This window comes from Drosophila novamexicana, unplaced genomic scaffold (genome assembly GCF_003285875.2).
Source record: "Drosophila novamexicana strain 15010-1031.04,08,12 unplaced genomic scaffold, DnovRS2.1 tig00000485-arrow-pilon, whole genome shotgun sequence".
NCBI lineage: Eukaryota > Metazoa > Arthropoda > Insecta > Diptera > Drosophilidae > Drosophila > Drosophila novamexicana.
This window is the reverse complement of record NW_020824808.1, coordinates 4,792,501-4,818,901: the sequence shown is the minus strand read 5'-3', so window position 1 is coordinate 4,818,901 and position 26,401 is coordinate 4,792,501. Positions and strand designations below refer to the sequence as shown.

Sequence of the window (26,401 nt, the reverse complement as noted above, 5' to 3'; positions counted from 1 at the left end):
GGCAAGGTGTTTATAGCTTTTCACTGATAGGGTGAGGTTACCCGTGGGAGCAATCGGAAGAGAAAGTACAGGGAAGGGCTTTGATAAAAGAACAGTGAAACCTGGTTACGTGCCTTTCGAAGTATGTTTTCTTCTATTGCCATAGTTGATATTTATAAGTCGCTATACAACACCGAGCTCTAAACCTAAAAGCAATGCATAACGCGAATGAAAGGCTATCTTCGGCACGCCGAAGATCTAATACCCTTGCAGACCCAACCTTTTCATAATGCTTATAGTGCTTTGCCCGTATCTAAGAAGCACAGGGAAAATAGTTAATGCCGAGTTTGGTCAAGATATCTTGATAAACAAACAAGGTTTTTAATCAAAAACCTAGCTATCGACTGATCGTTCCAGATATATGATAAAGTAGTCCGATTTTAATAGGATTTTGCATGAGTAGTATAGTAAAACTAATAAATGCCGAGTTTGGTCAAAATATCTTGAAAAACAACATTTGTTTCATACAACAACTTAATTTTTGACCGATCGTTCCTATGGCAGCTATATGATGTAGTGGTCCGATCTTAATAAGATTTTGCGTATATATGAGGAGCTTAGTAAAACTAATAAATGCTGAGTTTGGTCAAGACACCTTGATAAACAAAATGTTTTTTCATACATAAACTTAATTTTCGACCGATCGTTTCTATAGCAGCTATATGATATAGTGGTCCGATCCAGCTGGTTTTGACATATGTGGTGCGTGCAACAGTTCGACTAGTTCGCATAGAAACAGACAGACGGACATGGCTATATCGACTGGGCTGTTGATGCTGATCAAGAATATATATACTTTATGAGGTCGGAGATGCCTCCTTCAATGCGTTACACATTTCACGACACAATTATAATACCCTCTGCAAGGGTATAAAAATCAGCATAGCTCTATGAAAATCTCCAATATCGAACTAACCTAAAGCGCTTTGCATATTATCCACGAGCTTGTTATTAACTATCGGTATAACCCGGCCTTGCCCGTGGCACGTAATAAATAAATGTTCTCAAAAAGCTTTGAACATGATTTTATAACTGATCGGACGGTAAACGAACAACTTTCATACAATCGTTTTCCGCCAATTTACCACTGTTGCGGGTGGAATTTCCCAAATCGTTGAAACACGTCTCCATAAAGTTTTTATGTAGAGCTTTGAAAATAATTTTAAAGCAAATCGGAAAAAAATTTAAACAACACCAAAAAAATCTTTGAATTGCTTTGATTCTGCGAAAAATGTAAAACAGGTCTCAAATGATGTTTCTCAAGGATCCTTGGAAATGAATTTAAGCGCGAAACATCACAGACCAAATCTTTGACACCCATTTCCATCAAGAAGGGATGGGTTTTTCAAAAAGTGCGAAACAACCCTGAAATGAGTTTTGGAAAAGATCTTTGAAAATGATTTTATAACAGATTGGTCGGTAAACAAACAACTTTAATACATTTGTATTCCGCCAATTTACCACTGTTGTGGGTGGAATTTCCCAAATTGCTGGAACACGTATTCATTAAGTTCTTATTTAGAGCTTTAAAAATAAGTTTAAAGCGAATTCGCCCAAAAAAGCTTTGAATCGCATTTCTACCGAAGCATTTAAGATTTTGCGAAAACTGCGAAACACCCCTCGAATGAATTTGAGCAAAGATCTACGAAAATGAGTTTGAAGCCGATCGATTCCTGCCCATAACTTGTCGCTTATCATTTTACGCAAGCAAACAAGCGCGTAAATTTGAATCTTCGTGGGAAACAAACAATTTATAGTTTTTGCAGCGAGGCACAAAGCAAAAAAAGAACATGCCATGCATATAAATCAAACCGCTAGAAGCACACAGGTCAGCACGCACAGGACATACTGTAGACCCCCTGACACATGCAATTTGGCATTCCGGCTGGCCGCAAAGTGGGCGACAGTTTGGGGTCATGGTGCCGCATAATCTGTATGTGGACAGGTGACAAAAGAACAAGAAGGGTGGTGCGGCAGCTGGTGGTGGGTGACACGCATTGTGGCAAGCTGAACCACAGCCTTGAAGAAGTCGGCGACAGACAGACAGGGAGGACAGAGGAGGACAGCATAATCTCAGTCAAGCGGAAAAATGCATGCGCCAGAGACAAGTTAAGATATTTATATAGATAGAGCTAGATGGAGTTGATGGTGATGGTGTTGGGTGGGGGGCTATAGCGAAAATGATATGCGACATTGCGGCCACGTCAAGCAAAATAGATTAATTTTACCTGCGGGCAACGGACCAGAAGTCTCGCCCTCGTCATCGTCGGCCAGCTACCTGTTCACAAATTAGATTGGCAGCCCAGCCACCGTCTCCCCAATACAGCACCACACCCTCCCTCCCCCGCATCCTGCTGCTCACGCATAAAGCTTTGCTGCCGCAGTCAAATTAAATAAAATCCAATTTAAAATGAATTTTCGCAATTTCATTTACAGGGCAATAACAACAACAAACACAGGCAAACCACCTTGGGCAAGAGCAATTTATGCAGCAGCACCACCATGGTGGTGCCACACACAGTTACCCCTAAACATCCATTCCTCCCTCCTTTGCGGTGACTTGCGCACCGCACTTGAGACTCAAATTGGAATTAACGTTTTTAATGATGGGCACAAATTTATTTTCTCTCTCTTTTTTATATATATATGCTTGCAAAATGCTTGCACCACTGACAGCCTTCAAGTGGAGCACTCATTAAGGTGCTTTTTATAAGGAATACTATAAGCTTGAGTTTTTCGCAAGCTGAATTTTCCCAACGTTTGTTTTTATTAAAAACGTCCAAGCGTCATACATAAAACTCTCGCATTTAACTGCGATTTTTTACATTTTACCGGTGGGGGAATCGGTTGTGGCGGTGTTGCTAACAGGTAGCCTGCCAGGACGCAGCTTGTCGCTGCTAATCCGCTTGTATTTTATAATCCTTGCGCTAAAAGCAAAAGCTTCATGACGTCCAAAGTGCAAAGTGGTTGTAAAATTTATTTTTAAGCAACAACAACAACCATTTCAATTGAGGTGCGTTGCTGGCGAGGTAGGCAGCAGCTGGGGCAGCTTGTGTGTGCTGCCGGTGGTCGTAGCACACGCGTGACTTGTCAAAGCATCAGGTCTGGCTGTAGGCTATAGCTGGTTACAGAAACAGCGAATAAACATATATAATGTTTAATTCAATAAACTCCTGACAATCATATTAAAGTTAGGCAACTCTGCTCGTTAGAACTCAATGTTTATGATTGCAATTACTTCTTGCGGTTGACATATATGTGCATAAATTAAATATTAATTGTTTAATTATCTTGTGAAAATGCAAAGTTAAATTGACAATAGCCTGAAAAAACATTACAGTCAAGTCAAGAGTGTGCGCACATATACGCTTAAGACTTTTAGATATGCATACACAAAAAAGACATGACTATACCTCCCGTCTTCCTTAGCACAACATTATCAAAAATTCATTGTTAAATACGTATTGTCTTAAGCATTTTGAAGGATTGTGAAATTTCAAATTTAATTTAAAACGAAAATATAGTTTGCTTAAATGTTCTTTAGTTCTTATAAATATGAAAAACTATTTAACAAGCTCCTAACATCCCTAAAATAAACCGACTGTTGTATTTTTATTAAAATTCTCGAACCTTTAGAATGGCTTTTTAGACATATCCTCCACACCATGCTCTCTGTAAAATCAGATCCAGTTTAGTCAACCACCCAGGCAACTCCATTATTGTTTGAAACATAATGTGCTTTATTTTTTGAATATGCCTCCTAACAGTATAAACGTTTTTTACTGTCTATAAAATAATTGCACAACAAAATAAACCCTTATATAGTAAAGCTTTTATCAAATGACAACCCTTTCGGCGTACGTAGTTTGTATGACACAAGCTCTTATAAGTAAATTCAAAACTTTGCAGAGTTGTCAACTCAAATTCCGAACATTTCCCACCGCAGTAAAAATCAGGAATAGCGAATCACTAGCCGCAACCCTTTTGCTAGCTTCCTAACTGACGTGACCTCAATTGGCCCGCCCATTTTATTAGCTTAATTCCCATTACTCTTGCCTGAGAGCTAGCTTATCAGCGCAGCTCCAAGCGCTGGCGGGGGCGACGCAAGTGACTGGGGATGGGGCAGTACAGAAAAGTCGCATAAACAAGATCGCTGCCACTTGAAAACTGAGCACATTTCCACGCTACTGCGGGGCAGCAGTTGAACGGACGCACGGGTTGTGCGGGGGGGTGAGGGTGCACGGCTGGCAGCATTAAAAATTCAAAATGTGGCTTTTACGAGCTTGTAGCTGGTGCCGAGAGTTGTACAGTATTGAATGGGCGTGCTGGGTGGTACTGGGGAGGGGCGTGTTCGACAGCGGATAAGTGGAAAAGCGAAAGAAAACAACAACAATAACTAGCACTCTCAACTGGCGCCATTCAAACTTTTCACTTTCATTATTTTTAATATTTTAGATGTCTCTTAGCTGCGGCCAGGGCAGTCGCCCGGTTGCAACTTCTTTTGGCCATTTAGCGGGCAACGGCGAAATGAAGCCGAAAATTAAACTTTTATTACCTGCCTTATTGTTTAACCATAAAGTTAATGATTATTAAGGCAATCGCACGGCCACCACAAGCGTCCATTAAAATGCTGGGGTCAAGGGGTCACGGTTTTACTGCATGGCCATTTTGCCAATTCTTGGAGGGGGCTCAAATAAAAAAAAAAAAGTAAGAGGTTCTAGTCGGGAGCTCCCAACTAGGGGATACCCTGAACCCTCCAACACCAACTAAATTAATAAAAAAAAGTTCCCTTGGTAGGGCTCGATCTCGCGACAGACCGCACCACTTTCTATGCCTCTACTCAACAGCCACACCAACAACTAAGTACTTATGATAAAAAAAAAAAGGAACTAAAATAACATTACAAAAAAAAGATGCAATTACCATGCTATTAGAATGCGAAGCAGACGCGCATGAATGTGTGTGTGTACATGTATACAGAAATTCTTAAAGCTGCTGACCCATTCAATTGCGCAGTTGCATATAACTTTGGTTTTTCTTAACCGATCTTTATGAAATTTTATACAGTATATCTTATTGTACCATAGAATACTTGTGTATTCTGAAAAAATCAATTGTATTTAAATTGTGGTTTAAGTTGGTTGGCAACAAAAGTTGGGTTATCAACTTGATTTATAACTCTGGGGTGGTAGCGGTAGCGATAGGTATGAAATGAAAGATACTTGAAATATCTATAATATTCTAGAAGCAACATATCATGTTTGGTGGCTCTAGCTCTTATAATTTACCCAATTTGCTGAAAAAAACAGGATGTCGATATCGATTTTTATCGATTGCTTAGAAACGGAGTAAGTTATCGATTATCGAAAACAAACTCGATCTGCGCGGGAAGTAGGATCACCTACATCTAAAATTTCAAGTCTCTAGCTCTTATAGGTTCTGAGATCGTTGAGTTCAAACATGCGGACGGACGGACAGACGGACAGACAGACGGACATAGCTAGATCGACTTGGCTATTGGTGCTGATCAAGAATATATATACTTTATGGGGTCGGAGATGCTTCCTTCTGCCTGTTACATACATTTGGATTTTGCACAAATACAATATACCCTTATACCCATTTTTAATGTGTTCAGGGTATAAAAAAAAAGTAACCCAAAAGACGCCAAAAAAAAGTTGCACGAAATTAAATAAAATAAATTCTCATTTCGCAATGTCATTAATGTTAATGCTTTTTCATGGGCTCGGGTTTGCCATAATGGATCCTCGACTCACATAGACATGCCCGAAAATGAAATTTTTAATGCCTCCATTGATTTTCGTTTTATGACAATTTGATGTGCCCCAAACAAGCGCAACTTGATGAGTTAGACAGGTTTGCGAAAATGGGAACGAAAACATATTACTTAAATATCAAAGCATTGCAAAACGTTAGTGACAAAGACAATATTGCCTTTGTTAGTGAGGAATAGTTGGGTGGGTTGTGGAAGGTGGGTGGGTGGGTGAGAGGTGGAGGGGGGGGTGATGGTGTCAAGATTCTATGTGAATTTCATAAAACGCAACCCAGCGTTACTCCCTAGTAATCCCAAGTAATCGATAAATATCGATTTCGAAAGCCTGTTTTTAAGCAATTTGGGTATATTATTAGAGATAGAGTCTCAAAAATTTGTATGTTTATTCTAGAATAGTATAAATATATCAAGTATCTTTCATTTTATACATATCGCCACCTCCCCGCTACTACCGCAGAGCTATAAATCAAGTTAATAACCCAACTTGTATTGCCCACCAATTTTTTTTTTTTGGCTGGTGTGGCTGTTGAGTAGAGACAAGTTATGCAGTCAGTTGCGAGTTAGAACCCTGCAAACGCAAATTTTTTTTTTTAAATTAATCTTTATTACTACAAAAGCAAACGAGCGCGTAGATTACTTCTTCTTCTTCGACTTCAACCTCTGACTTGTTTTTTGTTAATAACATCTCAAATATTAACATTAACATAACAGAGCAAGTGGGGATCAACTTTAACCACATACATAAAATGTTAAGTTAATAAAATTGTTAACAGTGTTATGTTAAGAAGCAAATTTGAGCTGATTTATTAAATAACAATTATGAAAACTAATTGAAATGAAAGAAGGCATATTAATTGTATTTTTAAAAAGTCCAAGTATTACCCAAAATTAAATTTAAAAAATTGATCGCCGTTTTATTAAGCACAATATACAGAGTTCTCGGCCACAAATTGAGCAGACAGCGGACATTTTCGAGTTAAACTAAAACACTTTGCAAATTGCAATTTGTTCGGATGTCAAACACAAGCACGCTTTTGGCTCGTTTGGGGCTTAAGGCTACTTAGTTTGATGCCTGTCACACGGCAGATTAAAAACAAATAATACTTCGAATTCGCAGCGAGTTCAAGGCAAATATTGACAGTGTGTGGGGGTATGGAGGTGTGGCAAAAGGCGCAGTCATAAATGAGCACAAGGCCAAAATGGCAAGTGGAAAACGCAAGCGTTGATGTTGCCATTTGCATGACATAGCCAAAAACAGCAGAGAAATGCAGTAAATGTTGATATTCAAGTAGACAAAGCGGAAAAGAAGAGATGGCAGTTGGGATCAAAATCGAAAACCAATTTCGCAAACTGGCAAAATAAGCTTTTGGCCACTATGGCCCAAAAATAAATTAAAGCGCCAAAAACTTTGTCGGCTCAAATCAAAAAGTTATTATGGCCTGATGACAGAAATTGTAACGCAACGGCAAAGATTACACAATGCAAGCAAATTAATCTGTTTATAACGACGACTGGGAACGCTTCGCATAACAAATAAGCTTCCTTCGCAACCTTTTGAAAAAAAACGAGCAAAAAATAAAAATAAAATCTGTCACGAAAAAAAAATGTTTTGCATTTATTTTTTCATCCCATTTATGCTTTACTTGCAGATTCAGTCCAGTCTGTCCGCAACGCCTGCCGGACATACACAATGAAACCGCGGCGATGGAGCGCATGCCCAAGGGTCGTTTGGAGTATCTGAAGCGTTTGCTGCCCTATCTGCAAAATCAATCAGAGGATTGTCTTTATCTAAATATTTATGTGCCCATACAAGGTGAGTGCGCGTGCGAGCGAGAGGCCAAGCCTCGGCTAAGTATGCTATCACTTATTTTTTCTGAGCCTAAAACCAAGAAAAATGACGCACATGCTATGGAAAGTTTCCTCGGCATCGCTACTATGCCCTGCTGGCCTAGGCATTTTTCAGTCTTGTTTATTTAGCACTTTGTGAGGCATTTGAATAAATTGGCAAGCGGTAAGCGGCACGAAAATGGTTTGGGTAACTTGTTTCAATTTTTCTTCAGCTTTGCCCCGCACCAAACGCTACCCACTAATCCCAAAGGCCAGCGGCAAGCATGTCAGAAAAGGGTCAGCTTTCCTAAAGTTTTCAGTTTTCCATTTTCTTTTTTTTGCACGTACATTTTTTGCTTGGTGCTTTGGTTAGCTCGTTCCTATCCGTATCGCGCAAATGGACAAATGTTTCCACATTTTTCAAACGCCAAAGAATTTGCTAAGCTGTTGGGCAGGCAAAAAAAAAGAAAAGAAGCCACACAAAATGTTAAGGAACAACACAAAGTGGCCAAATTTATGCAAAAACGTATAGTCCCATTGTCTGTCCGTCTGTCTGTCTGTCCCTGTGGACATTTCATCCATTTACGCGTCTGCCAGCTGATTATCTTCTTTTTCTTTTTGCTTTATGACAACAGTGGATTGAAGAGTGGATTTTTTAAATAAAAGCGATATAGGAATGCTCATAGTTATTGTATTTCTTATTTCATTAATATGTGCCTATATGCATATTTATTGGGCACTAAAATTCATATTTAAAATAAATTAAATCCTTAAATCATATTCATCTTATATGTAAAACATAGGTAAGAATTTATTCATGTTAACTTTCTTCTGATGTGCAAACTGCTAACTCCCATTTTCTATCTATCTATCTATCTAAATTATGCTCGTTTATCAGCTATGCTATTTCACATATTATGTTAAATCTCTAAAGGATATTCAGATTATAAGTTCAACATAGATTAAAGTTCACTCATGCTAACTGTGTGCGTTATGTCTGCTGTCTCATGTTTTATATCTCGAGCTTGGCAACTGTATGTAAATTGGGCTATGTTATCAATAATGCTATTTTACATTTCATGTTAGGTCTAAGGTTATGCACGAGATCATCTTGTATATTATTATTTTATTCTTTTAATTAAATATGAAAAAAAAAAACGATTTGCCCTCAATAAATAGATTTCGTCAATGATTTAAAAAGCGCTTCAGCGCTAGAATATTAATAAGCGACAAGAATGCGGACTTGGGTGTGGTCAAATTAGGCTGATCACAGCACCATGTTAAGTACCAGCAGTCCGTCATAAATGAAACCAATTTGCCAAACAGGCAGCAATTAGATTATAGAAACCAAAACGGAAACATTTTTGGGGCTACCTTTAACTAACTTGACATGGCTATAAAAGAACTCCCTGTCAGTTGCCTAGACTCAACGTCAGTCAATCATTTGGTGCATCTGGCTAAGAGCTGCAATCGCCGGGTTTCGACATGGTCGTTAATTACATTTTGATTAAAGCGTAAAGGGAAGGCAAAAAGGAAAAAAGCAAACACGTCGGACCACTGAGAAGCAGACTTAATGGAAGCTATCAGCGGCAGTTGCGGCAAGGCACCTGCTTCTCCGAACTCGTTGATATGGGAGTGGAATAGCTTGTTAGGGAGATAGACGGAGTGCCGGGAAATTCAATTGTCTAACAGCACATTAGAAGTAAAATTTAATACACAATTCAGCAGTAAGGGAAATGTCTTCACTAGCTGACAAGACTTCAGCCACAGCGCGTCAGCCACTTTACGGCCGCTCGTGCAGTCCATCAGGCTACCAGTCAGTCAGTCAGTCAGTCAGTCAGTCAATCAAGCTAGCAGTCAGCTATACACAATTTGCAGGCCCCTTGATTTCGATGGCTGGCAGCACTGCGATCAACTATGAAATCAATTAGCAGCCATGCGCTTTACCCAACGACTGTAAAGGCGTACTTAATATATTTGCTGAGCTTATACACTGTTAATATTGTATTTTAAATTTGCTGCTAAGTATTTCCACAAAATTGCTTTATTGGCGTTCATTTAATTGTGTTTGCTTAAAACAAATTAAATAAGATTAAGTATATACACAAAGTATTCAGTCTGTTAAACAGCATTTGATACATTAAATATTAAAAAAAAATCCAACATAACATAAGCCTTATTATAATTTGTGGAAATTCGTATGTCAATGTTTGGAATTTTATTCAGCTCGAAAAAGTAAATTAAATTTTGATTACACGCAGAAAAACAACCAATTACCGACATAATACGCAAAATGAGCAAGTAAAATTTGTAATACATCAAGAAATAAGTATATTTACAATACGCGACAAGAAAACTTCATATTAACCGGTTTTTACGGCAGGTCAAAGGGTAACAAACAAAAAAGAAAAGTGATTGAAAAGGGCAAAGATGGTAAAGAAAATGTCGACGCACGATTTGAGCTGAGCATAAAAAATGTGGAAAATTCTATCTATATTCACCTGAAAATCGTTGAAGTATGACAAAAATTTACATTTGTCTGAAATTTGTCTTCGATGCCAGACATGTACATGTATATGTAGCAAAAATTACGTTTAACGCAGAGCAGCCGGGTCCTGTCCTGATGAGTTGTCTGGTCGCTGAATTGCTAGAATTTATGAGAAATTATGATAAATTGTTCAATGACTGTCGAGCCTGTCCCGAGGCAGACGAAGGATTCAAATTGGATTTGGGTTTTCTTTCGTTAAGTTATTTTTTGGTTTCTTTCTTCATTTCAATGCGTGCTTAAAGGGCAGATAATTGAGCCTTGAGCGTTGTGCCTGGCAACTAAGTGGGAAAATTAAATATTTGGCTGGGCAATTACATAAAGAGAGACTATTAAAATGCTCTACTACGCACAAACTGATTTAAATCTCTAAGGGCTCTCTAAATAACTTGACTACGGCGAAAGGGTCAATGTAAATGCCAAGTGGCCATCCTTCAGACTCCGTTATCAGCTCTAAAGATTATAAATCCTAACAAAGCAGCAAATTTATAAAATTTTGACAGTTTAAGGCCATTTGCCGCCGCAACAAAGCCAATACACATAATGAGCCTGAGTGGGAGTCGTTAACGTGGGCGTGGCTTTCCGGCTCACGGGTTACCTTTAGTCAGGCGCAAATAAATCATTATTTATTTGGCTGTCATGTCAAAATGGATTGCCAGATAAATTTACAAAAGAAAAATAACAAGTAGACAAGTCAAAATCAAGAAAGAATAAGCAAAGTAAAAATAAAAAAACCCGCTCGCCTAATGTCAAAATTAATGAAACTTTTTCCAGACAACGGTTGGCTATGGGCTTACACTTTATACACAAATATGATATGCAAAGTGGAAAGTATGCTTTTACAGCGCACACATGAACACACCAAACACACACAGACACACGCACGCATCAAGTTCTTAATAAATCTCCTGCGCCTTTTATGCAGCATACTTTTCCGGGCTGAGCACTCGTCCCGGGCCGGGACTTTCGGTCTGGTATATGCAGCTAGTTTAATCTACTCGGACATGACAATAAAATTTATATCATCTTTCATCTTTCGCCTGCTTAGTGAAGTCCTTTCTCGCCTCTGTGGCTTTTATTTGCCTCTTGCCGTTTGCCACCGCTTTCTCATTTTATTTTAATCGCTTGCCCTTTTTTATAGTCCTGTTGTTGGCATTTCTTTTTTTAAATCTTGAGCTTGTTCGCGCTGCCGGCTCAAAATAAAAATAAATAAATAAAGCATAATAATAATAAAAAGCAGAAAATGCCACATTAAGCATGATTTGCCGCTTTTCAAGACAGAAGGCCGCTGGCCAATAACAGGCGGGAGTCTGTTCAAGTCCTTTGGGGTCTTTGCATTTGGTCAGTCTGCTCAGCCCGCTTCGCAATCGTCCTCCGCCTTTGTGCTTGTTCGTGTTCAGATTTCAAGTTTATCAGCTGTTTGCATTTTGCTCATATTTTGCGCCTAACTGACTTTTGGCCAGAACAAAATAAATGAGCTGCCATTGTGCAGCATTCGGAGAGATTAATGCATTGTCATAATTTCTAATCTACAGCATTTCCATGCGATTAACATCTGTTGGCTTCACCTAATGGCGCATTATGAAAAGGCATTGCAGCCATTGACCAAACGCCGCCCCTGTCAGATTTATTCCCCCTGCGAGTTACATACGTGACCTTTACGCCTTCAAGGCAATTGCAACAGTTCGCCACAAATACACCCCCAATAAAAACTATATATGAAAAATATAATGCAATTCTGTCAGCTCAACAGGCCCGCCCCTTACAATCGCCCATATAAATCAATAAGCCAATCAAGTGCTCGCAATCAGTAAAGTTTTGGCGCGTGCCCAAATAAGGCAAGCAAATATTCATCATACGCACTGTGCGCCGCATTATATTGTTATACGCGAACAGCATGTGCCAAATAAGTCTTGCTTATGGGCTGAACAATAAAAGGCTGAAGCCAAGAGTTCGAGACATTTTTTGTATAGTGGACACACACAGAAACAGTATTGGATAAGATTTCAATAGGCTATCGATAGTTGTCGACATGTTTTAAGAGTGCCTGTAGGAACAACTTATTGATAGAAAGTAAAGCTGCATTATCTTAGTTAGTTTTAGACACAATCTAAGAGCCCATATTATAGCTTTTACAAGAGACCAAGAATCTATTCGAAATTTGTTGAGCTTAAGTCTCAATTGTCTCAAGTCCCAATATGAGATGCTATGATTTAACGATAACTATCGACAAGCTATTAAAGTATTTTTTGAAGCCATAAAGATCCATTTTGAGTATTCATTGACAGTTGAACATTTTATTAAAGCTGATAGTAGCTCTCAAGTCGGGTTTCGGAAACTAAATTGCTTTGAAGATTGTTAGAAAGACTTTAGTAAATTTAATAAATTGAATATAAAAATTAAGTTAAAGCATTCTTGAATATACAAATATATTTGATATTTTCAACCTATTACCTATAAAATCCCGATGCAGTTGCTTGTTACCTTACCTAACCCAATCTAACCTTTAAAATCCTCAAGAAGAATGAATTTATTAAGGCGTATGAAACGATTTTAACACGTTGCAGCAGGAGTTACAAAAAAGTTAAAGGAAAAATCCAATAAATATGCAAGTGCGATATTTTATTGCTCAGTTTATATGGATCTATAAAAATCATATAACGTGATAGCAAACCAAAGTCCCAAAGCAAGCGAGTGTCACATCCCAGCAGCATACAATATAAGTATGCTTATGTGTGTGTGATAGACAACACGCAATATAGCTCCATGAAACTAACGGAAACGGAAATGGATGCGCAGCTTGCGTGTTGCATGCGGAAATGAAAATGTTGGTCAAGAGTCTACACATAAAATAACATATACCTATAGAAGGCAGATTTTGGAGGAAAAAAATGTGCATGCATAAAAACGTCAAATAGAGCAAGTAAAAAAAATGCAAAACAAATCAGAACTAAACTTTTTACTTTGACTGCGAAAAAAACTTTGAAGTCAGTTGCCCGGGATTTTTGAGCTGGGCGGAAACTGGTGGGGTTTTCTTTTACTGCCCTCTGAGTTCATGCTCATTTGCCTGCGCGCAGACAATTGGCAAAGAACAGCGAAGAAGAGGAATAACGAAAATTGTTGTAAAATTACATTTATTACATTTTCGCTTTTCTCTAAACTTTTCCCAAGAAAAATAAACTTTTTGGGCCAGATTAAAGCAAAAGTTCTGCATATATATGAGTGTGTTTTACATGTAGCATAAAACTCTTTAAGGATTGAAACAAATTGTCAAAAGGCCTTAAAATAACTGCTTAACAAATTTATTATACATTTTTAATTCGCATCAATGCGAATTTCGAAGGTATTTTTAGTTAATAAATATTTAAACTAACCATAAAATTTTGAATATTTTTTTTGGCGTAAACTCGAAACTCTGCCCTGTAGCATTCATAAACAGAAAAGTTTTTAATGCTAAGCTAATTAAAAAGGCAATTTAAATGCAAACTAAATGAAACGCGCTTCCGAAAAATTCCGACTTAATTAATAAATCGTTGCGCCACGTGGTCGCACGCTAGTTGGGTGTGGAGATGGCATGTTGGCTGATTGCGCGTTTTGCCCGGAGCTGTGAACATTGGAAATGAAATGGTTCTAGGTCAAAACAAGCTCCTTATCCTCCTCCTAATTATGCCCGCAGCTATGCGAGCTGTTTAAGCAGCGGCATAAAACGAGAGTCTAAAAGTTCGCTTTGTTAGGGATTTTTTCTTCAGACTTCGCTTTAATTTATCTTAATGCTTTCCCTTTCTTATAATACCCTGTAAGCATTACAAGTGTGTAAAAAAGCGTACATGCAAGTCTCTTTGAGATATTAGACAAATTTCTACAATATTGAATTAAGATAAATCTTTAATCTTGTATCTATGAAATTCAGCACAATAAGATGGAAAGAAATTCTAAAAATTGCATGATATTGTGTTACAAGGTAAAGTTTAATAGAGCGAAATGCGTCTATGAAATCTGCCTGCAAAGTATCTTGAAGTCAAACACTCTCGATTCATATTTCATTTTATTTAATTTTGAGCACTTGGCTGTTATCACCAGCGTGTTTTAGTTCACATATTTTTGCTGGCACCAAAAAAAAGTAAAATAAATAATTTGTTGAATCAAAAAGCATATAAGTGAAAAGTACCTTTAATAAATATTAAATAACTAAAGCTTAAGATCTTGGCTCTTGTAAAAAAACAATCGAGAATATATTGAGTGGTTTTTCTTCTTATAAATTTTCCATACATTGCCAACTTCAATAGCCTGTAACAAGTCACAACACATCCTGACAAACCCTTTTAAGCTGCCCTATGCACGCGGGGCTCGTGTTGGCCTTTTGTGAGTTGCTGATTGTGTTTGCTGCTTGCGATTGCATATTTCTAGCGACAACAACAACAACAGCAGCAACAATAACTATGGCAATCCGTGAAACTAGCGACAAGTGCTGATGGAAACCCATAAATACTCTACGCACAAAATAAAAGAGGGGAAAAACTTTTGTCGACTTTGTATAACAAACGAAGCACTTGCACACATATTGACTTTAACTGTAAGCGTTTATATTGATTGTGATCATACGTGTGTGCGTACGTTTTTGTGTGTATGTTTCTGTGTATGAGTTTGTGTACGCCTGCTATCAATAAATCTACAATACATGTATTTGCAAAGCCGAAGTTGGCAACTATGGCGAACATTTCCTGTTATCGATTTGCACTTGATTGTGAGTGAGAATGAATACCTCTCTTTATATTTTTCTCTTCTGCACATTCATAAATGGATATGTTTCTTGTGAACAAAAATATATATTATTGTAAGAGCTTTAAATAAAACCTACTGAAACAAATTTAAAATAAATTCTACAACAAATAGTTTAAAATAGTTGCGACCTCGCGCACAGCACAATCTATCCAATATATAGTACACAATATAAACGCTTGTATATTTTTTAAAACAAACCATTTTACTTGACCCTTTCATGTATTCAAAAGTTGAAGAATAAAATTTGAACATAAAAAAATTATTATTATCAATTATTAAGTAAAAAAAGTACACTATTTTTTTTTTATTAATTTCTGCCTTTAATAAATTTTAATATTTGGTTATATATTATTTATATTCTTGCCCTCAACATATGCATATTCCATGCTCCATCATAACTCATATATTTAGCGTATCTAAAAATAAACGCCCTTCTTTATTTGACTTGCAAGAGTTTTTTTTATGTAAATTTTCATATTCAATATTTGTACAGAAAATTGCGTTTTAAAGTTCATATTTATATTTTCGAGTGCGGCCCATTGAATATGGTGTATTTTTACATTATTTTTTATCCAGCGCTCAATACACCCACAAGCGCACCCGCTTACATACTTTTGGCTTGTGTCTTATGTACCACACGCACACACACTCGCAAAGGCATGCCACAAAATATGCATCAGAAATTTGTCACACTCCAACAAATGGCCGAAAAGTTCACCTTCTCAATGGCCACTTGACCCAAAAAAGTGTAGCCCACACACACACACACATACACAGAGAGAGAGAGAGAGAGAGATACACACGTGTGCTGTAAGGACGAAGCATTGAATTTAAATTGCGCATTAAACGCGAACCAAGAGGCATGTCCTTTCATCCAACGATGACACAGCTGTGTTTCCTTTTTCGAAGAAATTGATAAGTCAAAGTTCATAATTGGACGTGCCCGAAGGGATCAGCACAATGTTGACATTCTTCACAACTCAATTTAACAGCTGAAAATGTATTTTCACATCCTAACCAAAATAAAATCAACCCCATGACCCCATCTCTACCCCCAAGCAATTAAGTGACGAAGAAAAGAAATGTGTGCAAATTGAAATGGAAAATGTGAAAAAGCCGCAACAAATCCGAGGAAAAGCTAACTTAAAATGGTTGCGGGAAAGCCACTTTCATGGCCTGCAGTTGGACCATTACAGCACCTATACCAAGGTAGCCCCCACGCCCCTCGCCTTCCACTGCTTGTGTGCATTTAGCATGTCTCAGTCTAATTACGGGGCGTTACTGACTGCCATTTTGCATGCCACATGTGCATTAAGCATACGCCCGGTGGCACGAATATCCAGAGGCATGTTTACTCAAACAAAAAAAGCAGAAAAAACAAAAAAATGGTAAAATGAACAAAAAACTATGGAAAGTGAGCAGTTAGGAAGCTATATTTCTCGCTAGTACCCGGCGGAATTGCATAGATTGTTGCCAGTTTCTTATGCGGCATTCAACCTATTTGCATTCGCGGCAACACGCAGTTTTGTACAGAAGGCGCCTAATCTTGTGTTTAACCTTAACAAATCTCGGACTAAATAGTCATTAAGCCAGGTTTGATAATCAACAAATGCTAGGGATACATTACATAGGCGCACACAATGTATAAATAATAATTCATAATCAACATTTAACTGACCTGAAAGGACTTCAGAAATCTTTTGACATACAAATTTAGCCATTGTAGCCAGTGGATTGAAATATCTTGGAAAATAGAATATTTATACATATAAGAAACAACTATTCGACCGATCGCTCATTTGAAAGCTATATAATATCGTGGTCTGATGCTTATAAGATTTGGTGTATGAGATATGAGAACAGTTTGGTTCTTCATAAAAAAGATGTTTTCATATAAGAACTTTCTTTACGACTGATAGACGACAGCTATATTATATAGAAGTTCGATATGGCCAGTTGCGAAATATGTAATGCCTGCAAGAAAAATACGTATCTATTCAGACGACAGCTGAAAGAGATAGATAAATTGAGAGACTGGTTCGCATAGAATTATTAGGACAGACAAACAGAAATGAATATATCAATTTGGCTGTTGATGCTGAGCTGGAATATATATACTTTATGGGGTCGAAGATGTCTCCTTCCTTGCGTTACACATTTCAAAATAAAATTGTAAGCCCTCTACAAGGGTATACAAAGAAAAATTCAGTCAGCATGCTCAAAAGGCATTTTATATAAACAATAAAAAGAAATTTTAAACTTATTGACAGTTTGCTGCAATTACAAATATAACAATTTCAATTAATATTCTTACATTAATAAATTCCAAAATAAATTAAAATAGATAAAATAATGTATATAAATTATTTCACCTTAAAATAATTTAACTTTAAATTTAGAAAACAGCATGGTTTATGGGATTATGACAAAATAATTTTTCACAAATTAATTTTCGAGCACTAGGAAGAATCCATGAAAAAAATAAGCCATTACAAGTTCATGCGACAAGAACATAAGATGCACACACACATTTCAAAAGTCAATTTAAGCGTTTAAGGCTCTTCAATGTGTCAATATTTTGGCTGTATTCAATAACCACCAAGCATAACTATTCGCATATGAACGAGCAGCCGCACGCTCGTTTGCACACCATTAGCTAGAAGTGAATGGGACACACACACACGTGCTATACACATAAAGGACAAACAGTGTCATTTATTACCTTCCGTATACTTGGCTGCCAAACTGCCAAGCAGTGTATACAATATTTCATTATAAATTACACACGACTTACGTCAATTTGTTTGAGGGTGGCCGGCAGAAGTGAAGTTGGCAGCAGCAAAAAAAAAAAAAATAAAAAAAAAAATAAATACAGGAATCCCATAAGTAAGCCATAACACATACACAGACCAAAGACACCCACACATAGAGAGAGTTTATTAGACAGCAACAGCAAAAACGGAAGTGGCCATAATTTACTAACGAAGCCATAACAAAAATGCCCAAACAGCTGCTGGCACAATGCGAAGCCAAACAAAAACCAGCAAAAAGTAGACAGCAAAGACAGAAGGGGACAGGCAGTTGATGGGTGGGGCCAGTAGTAAATTTATCAATCAAACTAGCAAAGAAAAGGAAAACAAGTTTTGAATAGTTGTTGCAATAGATAACAAAAGCAGAATATACACTCAACTTGACGTCCATTAATATTTGACAATTTCCTGTTTATGTGGATTGATGATGGGCCACGTGGCGTATGATTTGATTTTGCCATTTGCGTATATTACGTATACGTATTAGTTATTGATGAGCTGGCATGTGCCAGCCATCAATTACGGCTAGCAAAAATACTTAAGCTGACTAAGCCTTGCGCTCCCTCCACTTCGAATAGATGCTATTAATATGCAGCGTACAATGAGAAAAGAGAGGAAGCGTATATTTGGTACATCCCTTGTAAACTTGTTATCGATTTACATCGATTGATCTTTAAAAAAAATAATCTGGCATACACTGCACTCATTTTCATATTAGGAACCCGCGAGTTAATTAAAAAAAAAGTGACTCTGGAAAATTGATTTTTATCGATTTTAAAAATCTTAATTTAGCTAAAGCTGTGTATTATGTAAGCTTCCAAAAAGCATATATAACGTTGTTTGCTACTCCTAATCGGAATAGTTAAGCAAAAAGTAATATTTAAAATCGATATATATCGATGGTTAAAAAGTTGTGATTTACAGTCGTAAATATGTCTACTATTGCACTCTTACACCCATAGACAGGACTTTATAATTCCCTTCTTACCTATAGAAAATTGTAAAGGGTATGCAAAGAAAAAAAGCAAATGTTATGCAGACGCCACGCTGACTGCGGCACATTGTTAGCGCATTTATCGCTTGGTCCTTGAAGTTGTAACGAATGCAAGAATTGTAATCAAAATGTAACTGGAACGCAATTATGTGGCACATTTTGCAGCACATAAACTGCCAGAGCTGATGGATGATGTGCGGTTGCTCTATAAAAAAAAATACAAAAATAAAAGAAAAGAAGCAGAGAAAACTATTAAGACTTGGCAAGGTGCTAAACCACTTGCTGGGGGAGAAGGGCTTCGATTGCAGACGAAGTCTTTCGAGTCTGGAGTCTTGGGTCTCGCAACGAAGCAACCAATTTCTGCACCTACTTATTTTTCTCTTGCTGCAATTTTCTTAAGCAGTTTTGCGCCTGAACGCTGACATAATGTTGTTAACCGATAATACGTTGAAATTGAAAAGTACTGCCGAGGCCAGAGCCGGCAGCAGCTGGGCAGGCACTGCGAGGGCGAGGGACAGTCCCTGCCACACACAAAATCTCTTACGACAAATTGCATATTTCAATTTGCAACAACATTGCAGCCAGTTGGAGCTGCCGCCGACCAGAGAGTAACTGGGTTTCCATTTCTGGTCTAGACATTTCTTTTATGTTATTTTCATCTTTTTTTAGCCCTCTATCGTTTTCGAGCTGCTGCTGCTGCTTCTTCGTTTTGGCCTGCTTTATGCCAGTTAAGGGTTTTTAGAGTCAGGTGTCTGCCGCATATTGGTTTGCTTAAAATGTGCTCCACTCACACACACACACACACACTCACACTGTATGTATGCAAAAAGCCAGCAAGCAGCTTTGCCTTGCGGAAAGTTAAGCCACAGTTAAGCCGATGCATGGGTTAAACTGTAAAATGTATTAAGATTAAGTGGCATTCAGTGCCAGCTGCCTCGCTGTTGCCCCTCAGCAGCGCCCGCACTATCTGAATTTTACACTCTTGCCGCCCGATGCTCTCCTCTCCATCTCTACACCTCGCTCTCCATCGCTCTTCGTACTTTGGGCGTACCCAGTTAAGATGTATGCATTATGTATACGCAGCGTATGCCAGCCAGGCAGACAGCGCACCTGGCTTAAAGTTGATTATTTTGTTAGCAAATGTGTTCAACTTGCATGAAAATGATGTTGTAGGACTTAGCGAGCTTTTTATTTTATAAATGAGCCGTTGTTGCAGCTGAAAGTGAATACCGAATTAGAAAGAGAGATCTAACTAGAGAGTGTGTTTTTCAATAAATTTCAAAATTCGCAGTAGTTCAGAAATTCTTGAAATTATAGTCGGAATTCTTCAAAGTTTTACCAAATATAATTATTCTAAATTTTAAATTATTTTGTATTTATTATCTAATATAAAATATGCAATAGATGCTTCGAGTCCTAGTTAGTAATGACTAAGATAAAGTTAAGGAGCTTAACTAGAGCTAAGCTTTGATTTATTTATTGCAATAAATTATTTTCCTATTCTTTGGATCAGCAATTAGATTTTTTCCAGTCGCCAAAGATTTTTTTGTAGAAAAATATCTATCTAAAATATCTATCTTATATATATTTAAAACATGTATTCATGGAATCTTTTCTAGGAAAAAAATCTCTTAAAGTTCAAGACGTTTTTTATTTAACGATGTCATATATATTTAACAATAGTCAATCTTAAATATTTCGCATGTACTCCTAATTTTTTTTTAGTAGCCTTTATTATTTTTTGAATGTTTTAATTAAGTTAAGTTATATGCCATACGCTGACCGGAATACACATAATGAGATGACATTTATTGTGGAACATCTACACTAATGTATACATCAATTTCTAAATGTATTTCTCTAAACTTTTGAAGCTACTAAAGATGAACATTTAAAACCCAATTGGCATTCACCGCACCGTTTGCAGCGCAATCAGCATTAAATGAGCGTGCAGAATACCAAAATAATGTTCAAATATAAATATACATATATATGTACATTTATTTATATGCATATATCATACAAAGGATCCTGGGCACATTTGAAAGGTGCAAATTTACAGACTTTATGATTTTTGCCAATGCGAGGCGCAGGAAAAAAGCAAAAACGCACATTTATTACACGCACAAGAGAGTACGAGTGTGTGTGTGTGTGTGTGTGTGTGTGTGTGTTGGCAATATGTTGAGTACGTGTCTGTTAGTCATCATAATATTTTACATTCTTATGAAGTGCGAGTCGACGCTGTGGGGGCTGTGCAATAAAAATCTTATTTTGTGGGTGATAAAAGCGCAAAGTAATCGGAGAGGTGAGCCTGAAAGGGAGGCACATGAAAAAGTTGGTTAGCATTTGCAGCAGTTGCCATTTGCAGGGCGTTTTAATGTGCCGCCATCGCTGCCCTTTATTATTATTATTTCTTTTTTTTAATGATTTATCGGCATTTAAATGTGGCAAGGTGCTAGCTGCACTGGGGGTCGGCAGCGGGCGGGGCCACGCTAGTGACGCATCGTAAACTTTTTGTGCGCCTAATTTAATGCAACATTTTTGTATATTTATTTTTTGCTTGCTTTACACTTGTTTTAGCATGCAGCCATTTGTCTCTCTCCCGCTTGCACATTATTCTTTTTCACAATGTTGCTATCAGTGATGTAGCAAAAGGCGTGTGGGTGCGTGTGTGTGGTGTGTGTGTGTGTACGTGAATGTAAATTGAGTTTGGCGGCTAAAGTACTTGGTAATTTATGGCATGCAATGTGCGTAAGAAGTCACGTGATAACTTCATATACTCTCTCGCTCTGACACTCGCTCATTTTCTCTTGTTTGCTGAAACACACTCATTTTTTCCCCTTGTGTGTGTGTGTGCTGCGTGTTTATTTATGACTGTTTAGCTACATTTTGCATGACGAAATCATAATTTTCAGCGCTCGACTCTCAACTCTCGACACTGGCAGCCATTTTGACATTTTGTTTGTTTCCTGCGGTTCCTATATAACATATATGTTAAGTACGTGCAATATATTAAATGTTAGGCAAAATTCGCATGTTTAGCTTATACCCATTATCAGGCTTGACATTTGTTATTCCGATTACGCAGAGATTAGATGGCCCATTCGGAGCTCAACATTTTTTTGACCCAAGCAATAAGTATTATTTATTTTAGAAGTAACGGAAAGGCAAACCTGAAAAAAAGAATATGGAAATAAACTTAAAGCTCAAAAGCAAAGACTTCGCCAGAGTTTTAGTATGATATATTTTTATTAAAGTATCCGTCTCAATCTGTTTAGCTAGTTAACCATACTTAACATCAACTTTAACAAGCACTTACCTCATACACAATGATTTAACCAAAAGTTGTCAGCTTATGCAAGTCGGCAAAAGCAATTCAAGCATTACAAACTTTAGCAAATTCGTTGGGGATCTTTTGGCCAACATGAACGCATGTTATGTATGTAGGAAAACTTTTGCATTAAATTTGTTCAAAACTTGCAAGTTAACTGTAACTTTCAATGACTTTTTGCATTCAACAGTCCATTTACCTACCCACACACAAGCGCAAAGACACACACATATAAACTCACACACACATGCTCATTTTTTCAGATAAGTTAAACACCAAGCAACGAAAATTTGTTTGCACTGCCTTTGATCAAAGTTGGTTTAACTAACTTGAGGGTATTTTATTTGCTTTCAAGAATTTATAGTTTCATACATTTAGGAAAATATCAATATGGAGTGCTCATAAAAGTATCACTAAATCGAAATATATTGCATATAAGAAAACTAGAAAATATATAATATTATTACTAGCCCAATGCTATATTAATTTTAGCTCGTTGATAAATTGTCTGCAAAGGAAAGTAGACTTATCTAAAGAGGTGGCAGAAATGCTAATCAATTTTTACTGAATTCTACGGTCTCATACAACATAAGTCTCCCAACAGGTTCAATTTACAAGCGCTCTGGACTGTAAAAATGTCAAAATTTGTTATTTTATATATTCTTTAGCTACTGAATATACTAAATAAGTAATTGTCTTAAAATTTCGATCGTTCCAATGCCGAATATATGAAAGTAAAACCAAAACAGGCTAAACGGTATAGGAGAAGCTGCCTAACGCTCTTTCACAATCTCTCTTTTATACTCTCTCTGCATACGTTTTACATTTGCGTCAAAATGTTATTAAGAAAAAGTTCTGTTTTGAAAATGGATGTTAAACTCATATTGAACACGAAGTAGGCACTCACAGCTCGTGATAATTGCGCCTAACACCATTTTATGTTTGTCTTAAGTTAGTTTCACTAAATAAGAAAATAGTTAAATGCACTCGCGCAGAAACTACGATCGGTCACTAGGGCAGACGCGCACAGACTCATTAAGCACGCGCCTACACTAAGCCGGCATTTGACCTCATAACAAAACAAGAACAACAACAATATTAAGAGTGCACAACTATTTAAGCTGCTGCTCTCGCTCCATGGGCTGACTGCTCTCTGGCGCTTCTACAGCCAGGCATCAAAGCCACTTTTCGGGTAAATGCTCTCTGCTCAGTGCTTTGATATGCGGAACCAAGCTAAATGCAGCCGTTACACGAATATTTTAGCTTGCTCACCATTTACTTGCTGAGATATTTATCCCTATAGAAACAAAAAAGTTGTTTATACAAGATCATTATATAAAATTTATATGCAACAAAAAGACTATGCCAAATTTAGGCTTAAAACCGATTCGAGGCACATGCTTAAAGTATTCTAAATGTTTTTCGCCACACACCGCCTGAAAATTTTTTCCCAGCGAAAACTTGTCCAAATATGTTGTGTATTAATCCTCTGGTTCGCTCTAAGCCCACAAAGTTCAATCAGCCAAATTTATGCGATTGAATAAACACACTTTAAAAAACAGGCAGAAAAATAAAATAAAAAGCCAGCAAAACAAATTCACAGCAAGTTTTACACAGTATAAAATTCGAACACAGGCAACGGGTAAGGGACAAATCGAAACGCATTGAAAATGGCAAAAGCTGAAGCTCAAGTAATAAACTACAAAACTAAAAATGCACTTCGGCATGTCCTGTGTCCCGTGTCATTTGTCCCGGAGAAAAGCTAAAAGTTTAGTGCAAAAAGCCAAAGGATAATAAAAAAAACTCTGCCGTGAGCGTATCTGTGTCAGCTGGAGGAAGAAAAAAAAACCTCGAAAACCCAAAATTTAGTGCACATATTTCAAGCGAAAAGCGGCGAACCTTAAATCGAAGACATAAAAGCGAAGCACGCTGAAAACGCGCAATTTATTAAATCGATAAAAATAAAAAACATTTTTAGAGTTTTATTTTCTTTTTTCTTGTTTTACTGTGTGTCTTTTTGTGTAGTCAACAAATATGTTGTACCAGCACTTAAAGTCAACCTGTGGCGCTTGAATAAAATATGGCCCGACCTCAAATTGCAACTACGGTGTACTTCAATAATAGAAAATCTCAAAAGGAATGATGAGAAATTTGAGCGAATCCCGAACACATTTTATATTCACTAATATCTTAAAACTATTTTAAATAACTATCACAAGGTCTTAGGGATTAGGTAATATTAAATTTTAGATGCGTACTTCAGCGCCTTCTAATCCTCCATTTTGACACATTACTGCTTGACTTCAGATAAGGTAGATAGGTTGCCTTAATACTAATAAAACTAAATATTAAAAATATGCCTAGATTGAAAAAAGGGATTGCATACATATACGATTATATTTTGAATCCCTAATTATGTAATAACTATATGATTATTAATTGATATACTGTCAAGATTGTCTTGACTTTTCCTTTAAAAATGGAAAAGAAAGTAGAAAATAAATGCATTTATAATTCAAAAACAAATCTGATTCCAGCAAACCACTCAAAAAAAAACAATCTACGTCAAGTTTAATCAGCATAACTTTAAAGTTGAATGCTCCTGCCCCCCATACTTTAATAAATCCCCGCTACTGTTATTGTGAATGGTTCTACCGTCGCCATAGTTCACTGTAGCACAAGAGTCGGCACTAAACTTGCCGCGTAACGAAATGAGTCTTCGACCAAATAACATAAAATGAAATGAGCTAGATTTCTTGAGAACTGTGGCCGCATCTTCTCGAAGCCAACAATCGAGTAGAACAATGAATGGGTTTGAGTTCTCTCGAATTGGATATCAAGGAGCCCAGCCAGACAGCCAATGACAAAGCACAGCTGGGGCAAGGAAAGAGAATGACTTAAGGATATTGATTTCACCTAGTTTCGTATTGTAAATGCCTGCCAGGCAGCCTTTGACTGAGCTACATGCTTCTTGTCTCGCATATCTTACTGTATATTTGTGAAAGTGTGTGTGTGTGTGTGTGTGTGTATGTATGTTAGAGAAACAAATAATTGAAAGTTTTTAGATCAATGAAAATAGCACAAAAACGATGGCAAACTTCTAAAAGAAATTGTTGTGTTATTTCTAAAGATTTCCCTTTAAAAAAGGTTAGAAATCTTCTCAAGAAAAACTAAAGAAATGAATGTAATCAAGTGTTTGACAGGTTTAATTAAAAATGCTTTACTTTTAGCTTGCTTACAACCTCATAAAGTTATTTTATTGCTTTTCACTAGACTTCTCTTAATTGATGTACAATTAAAGTTGTCCAGCAATTATTACAACATTCTATGAGAGAATACTGCAAAGAAATCGATTGATTGTGTAGTTAAATACTATAAAAGATTCTTTTTTTTTTTACATTTTTGGTTGCCCAATGCTTGATGCTCAACAAATTTGGTTACTATCAAACTAAAATGTATGATAGGGGAAATATAAAAGAAGTAAGCGGTTCTAGTCGGGAGCTCCCGACTAGAGGATACCCTGAACCCTCTTTTTCCAACATCAAATGAATATATATATTTTATTTTAGAAGCTATATTATATATTATTATTTACCGAAATTGCCCAAAAAACAGGATATCGATATCGATTTTTATCGATTGCTTGTAAACAGAGTAAGTTATTGATTATCGGAAACAAACTCGATCTGCGCAGGAACTAGAAGCAGGTTCTGAGATCCTTGAGCTCATACATACGGACTGGACGGACGGACGGACGGACGGACGGACAAACGGACGGACGGACAGACAGACGGACATGGCTAGATCGACTCGGCTACTGATGCTGATCAAGAATATATATACTTTATGGGGTCGGAGATGCTTCCTTCTGCCTGTTACATACATTTGAATTTTGCACAAATACAATCTACCCTTATACCCATTTTTAATGGGTTCAGGGTATAAAAACAAATAAATGGTATCGTAAGTAAAAATAATTAACTGGTATTTATATCGCTCCGTTTGGATATTCACTTATTCTTTTATACCCTTGAAGAGGGTATTACAATTTTGTCCTGAAAAATATAACGCATAGAAGGAGGCATCTCCGACTCCATAAAGTATATACATTCCAGATAAGGATCAAGAGCCGAGTCGATACAGCAATGCCGGCGTCCGTCTATCTGTCTGTCCGTCTGTATGTTTCTATGCGAACTTGTCTCTCAGTTTTAAAGCAAGTGTCTCGAAGCATTGCCTTTCTTCGTCTTTTTGTTGCAGGCATTACATATGTTGCCGGACT

General features: G+C 37.1%; 1 protein-coding gene across 1 annotated transcript in view; it reads left to right on the top strand.

Moving 5' to 3' along the window:
* LOC115761259 (neuroligin-3) overlaps positions 1 to 26,401 on the top strand; it is a 49,738-nt gene that overhangs the window by 3,931 nt on the left and 19,406 nt on the right. The window contains exon 2 of the mRNA XM_030702972.1: positions 7,483 to 7,646. Coding sequence (XP_030558832.1) covers positions 7,483 to 7,646 — 164 coding nt within the window. The remainder of the gene's footprint in view (positions 1 to 7,482; positions 7,647 to 26,401) is intronic.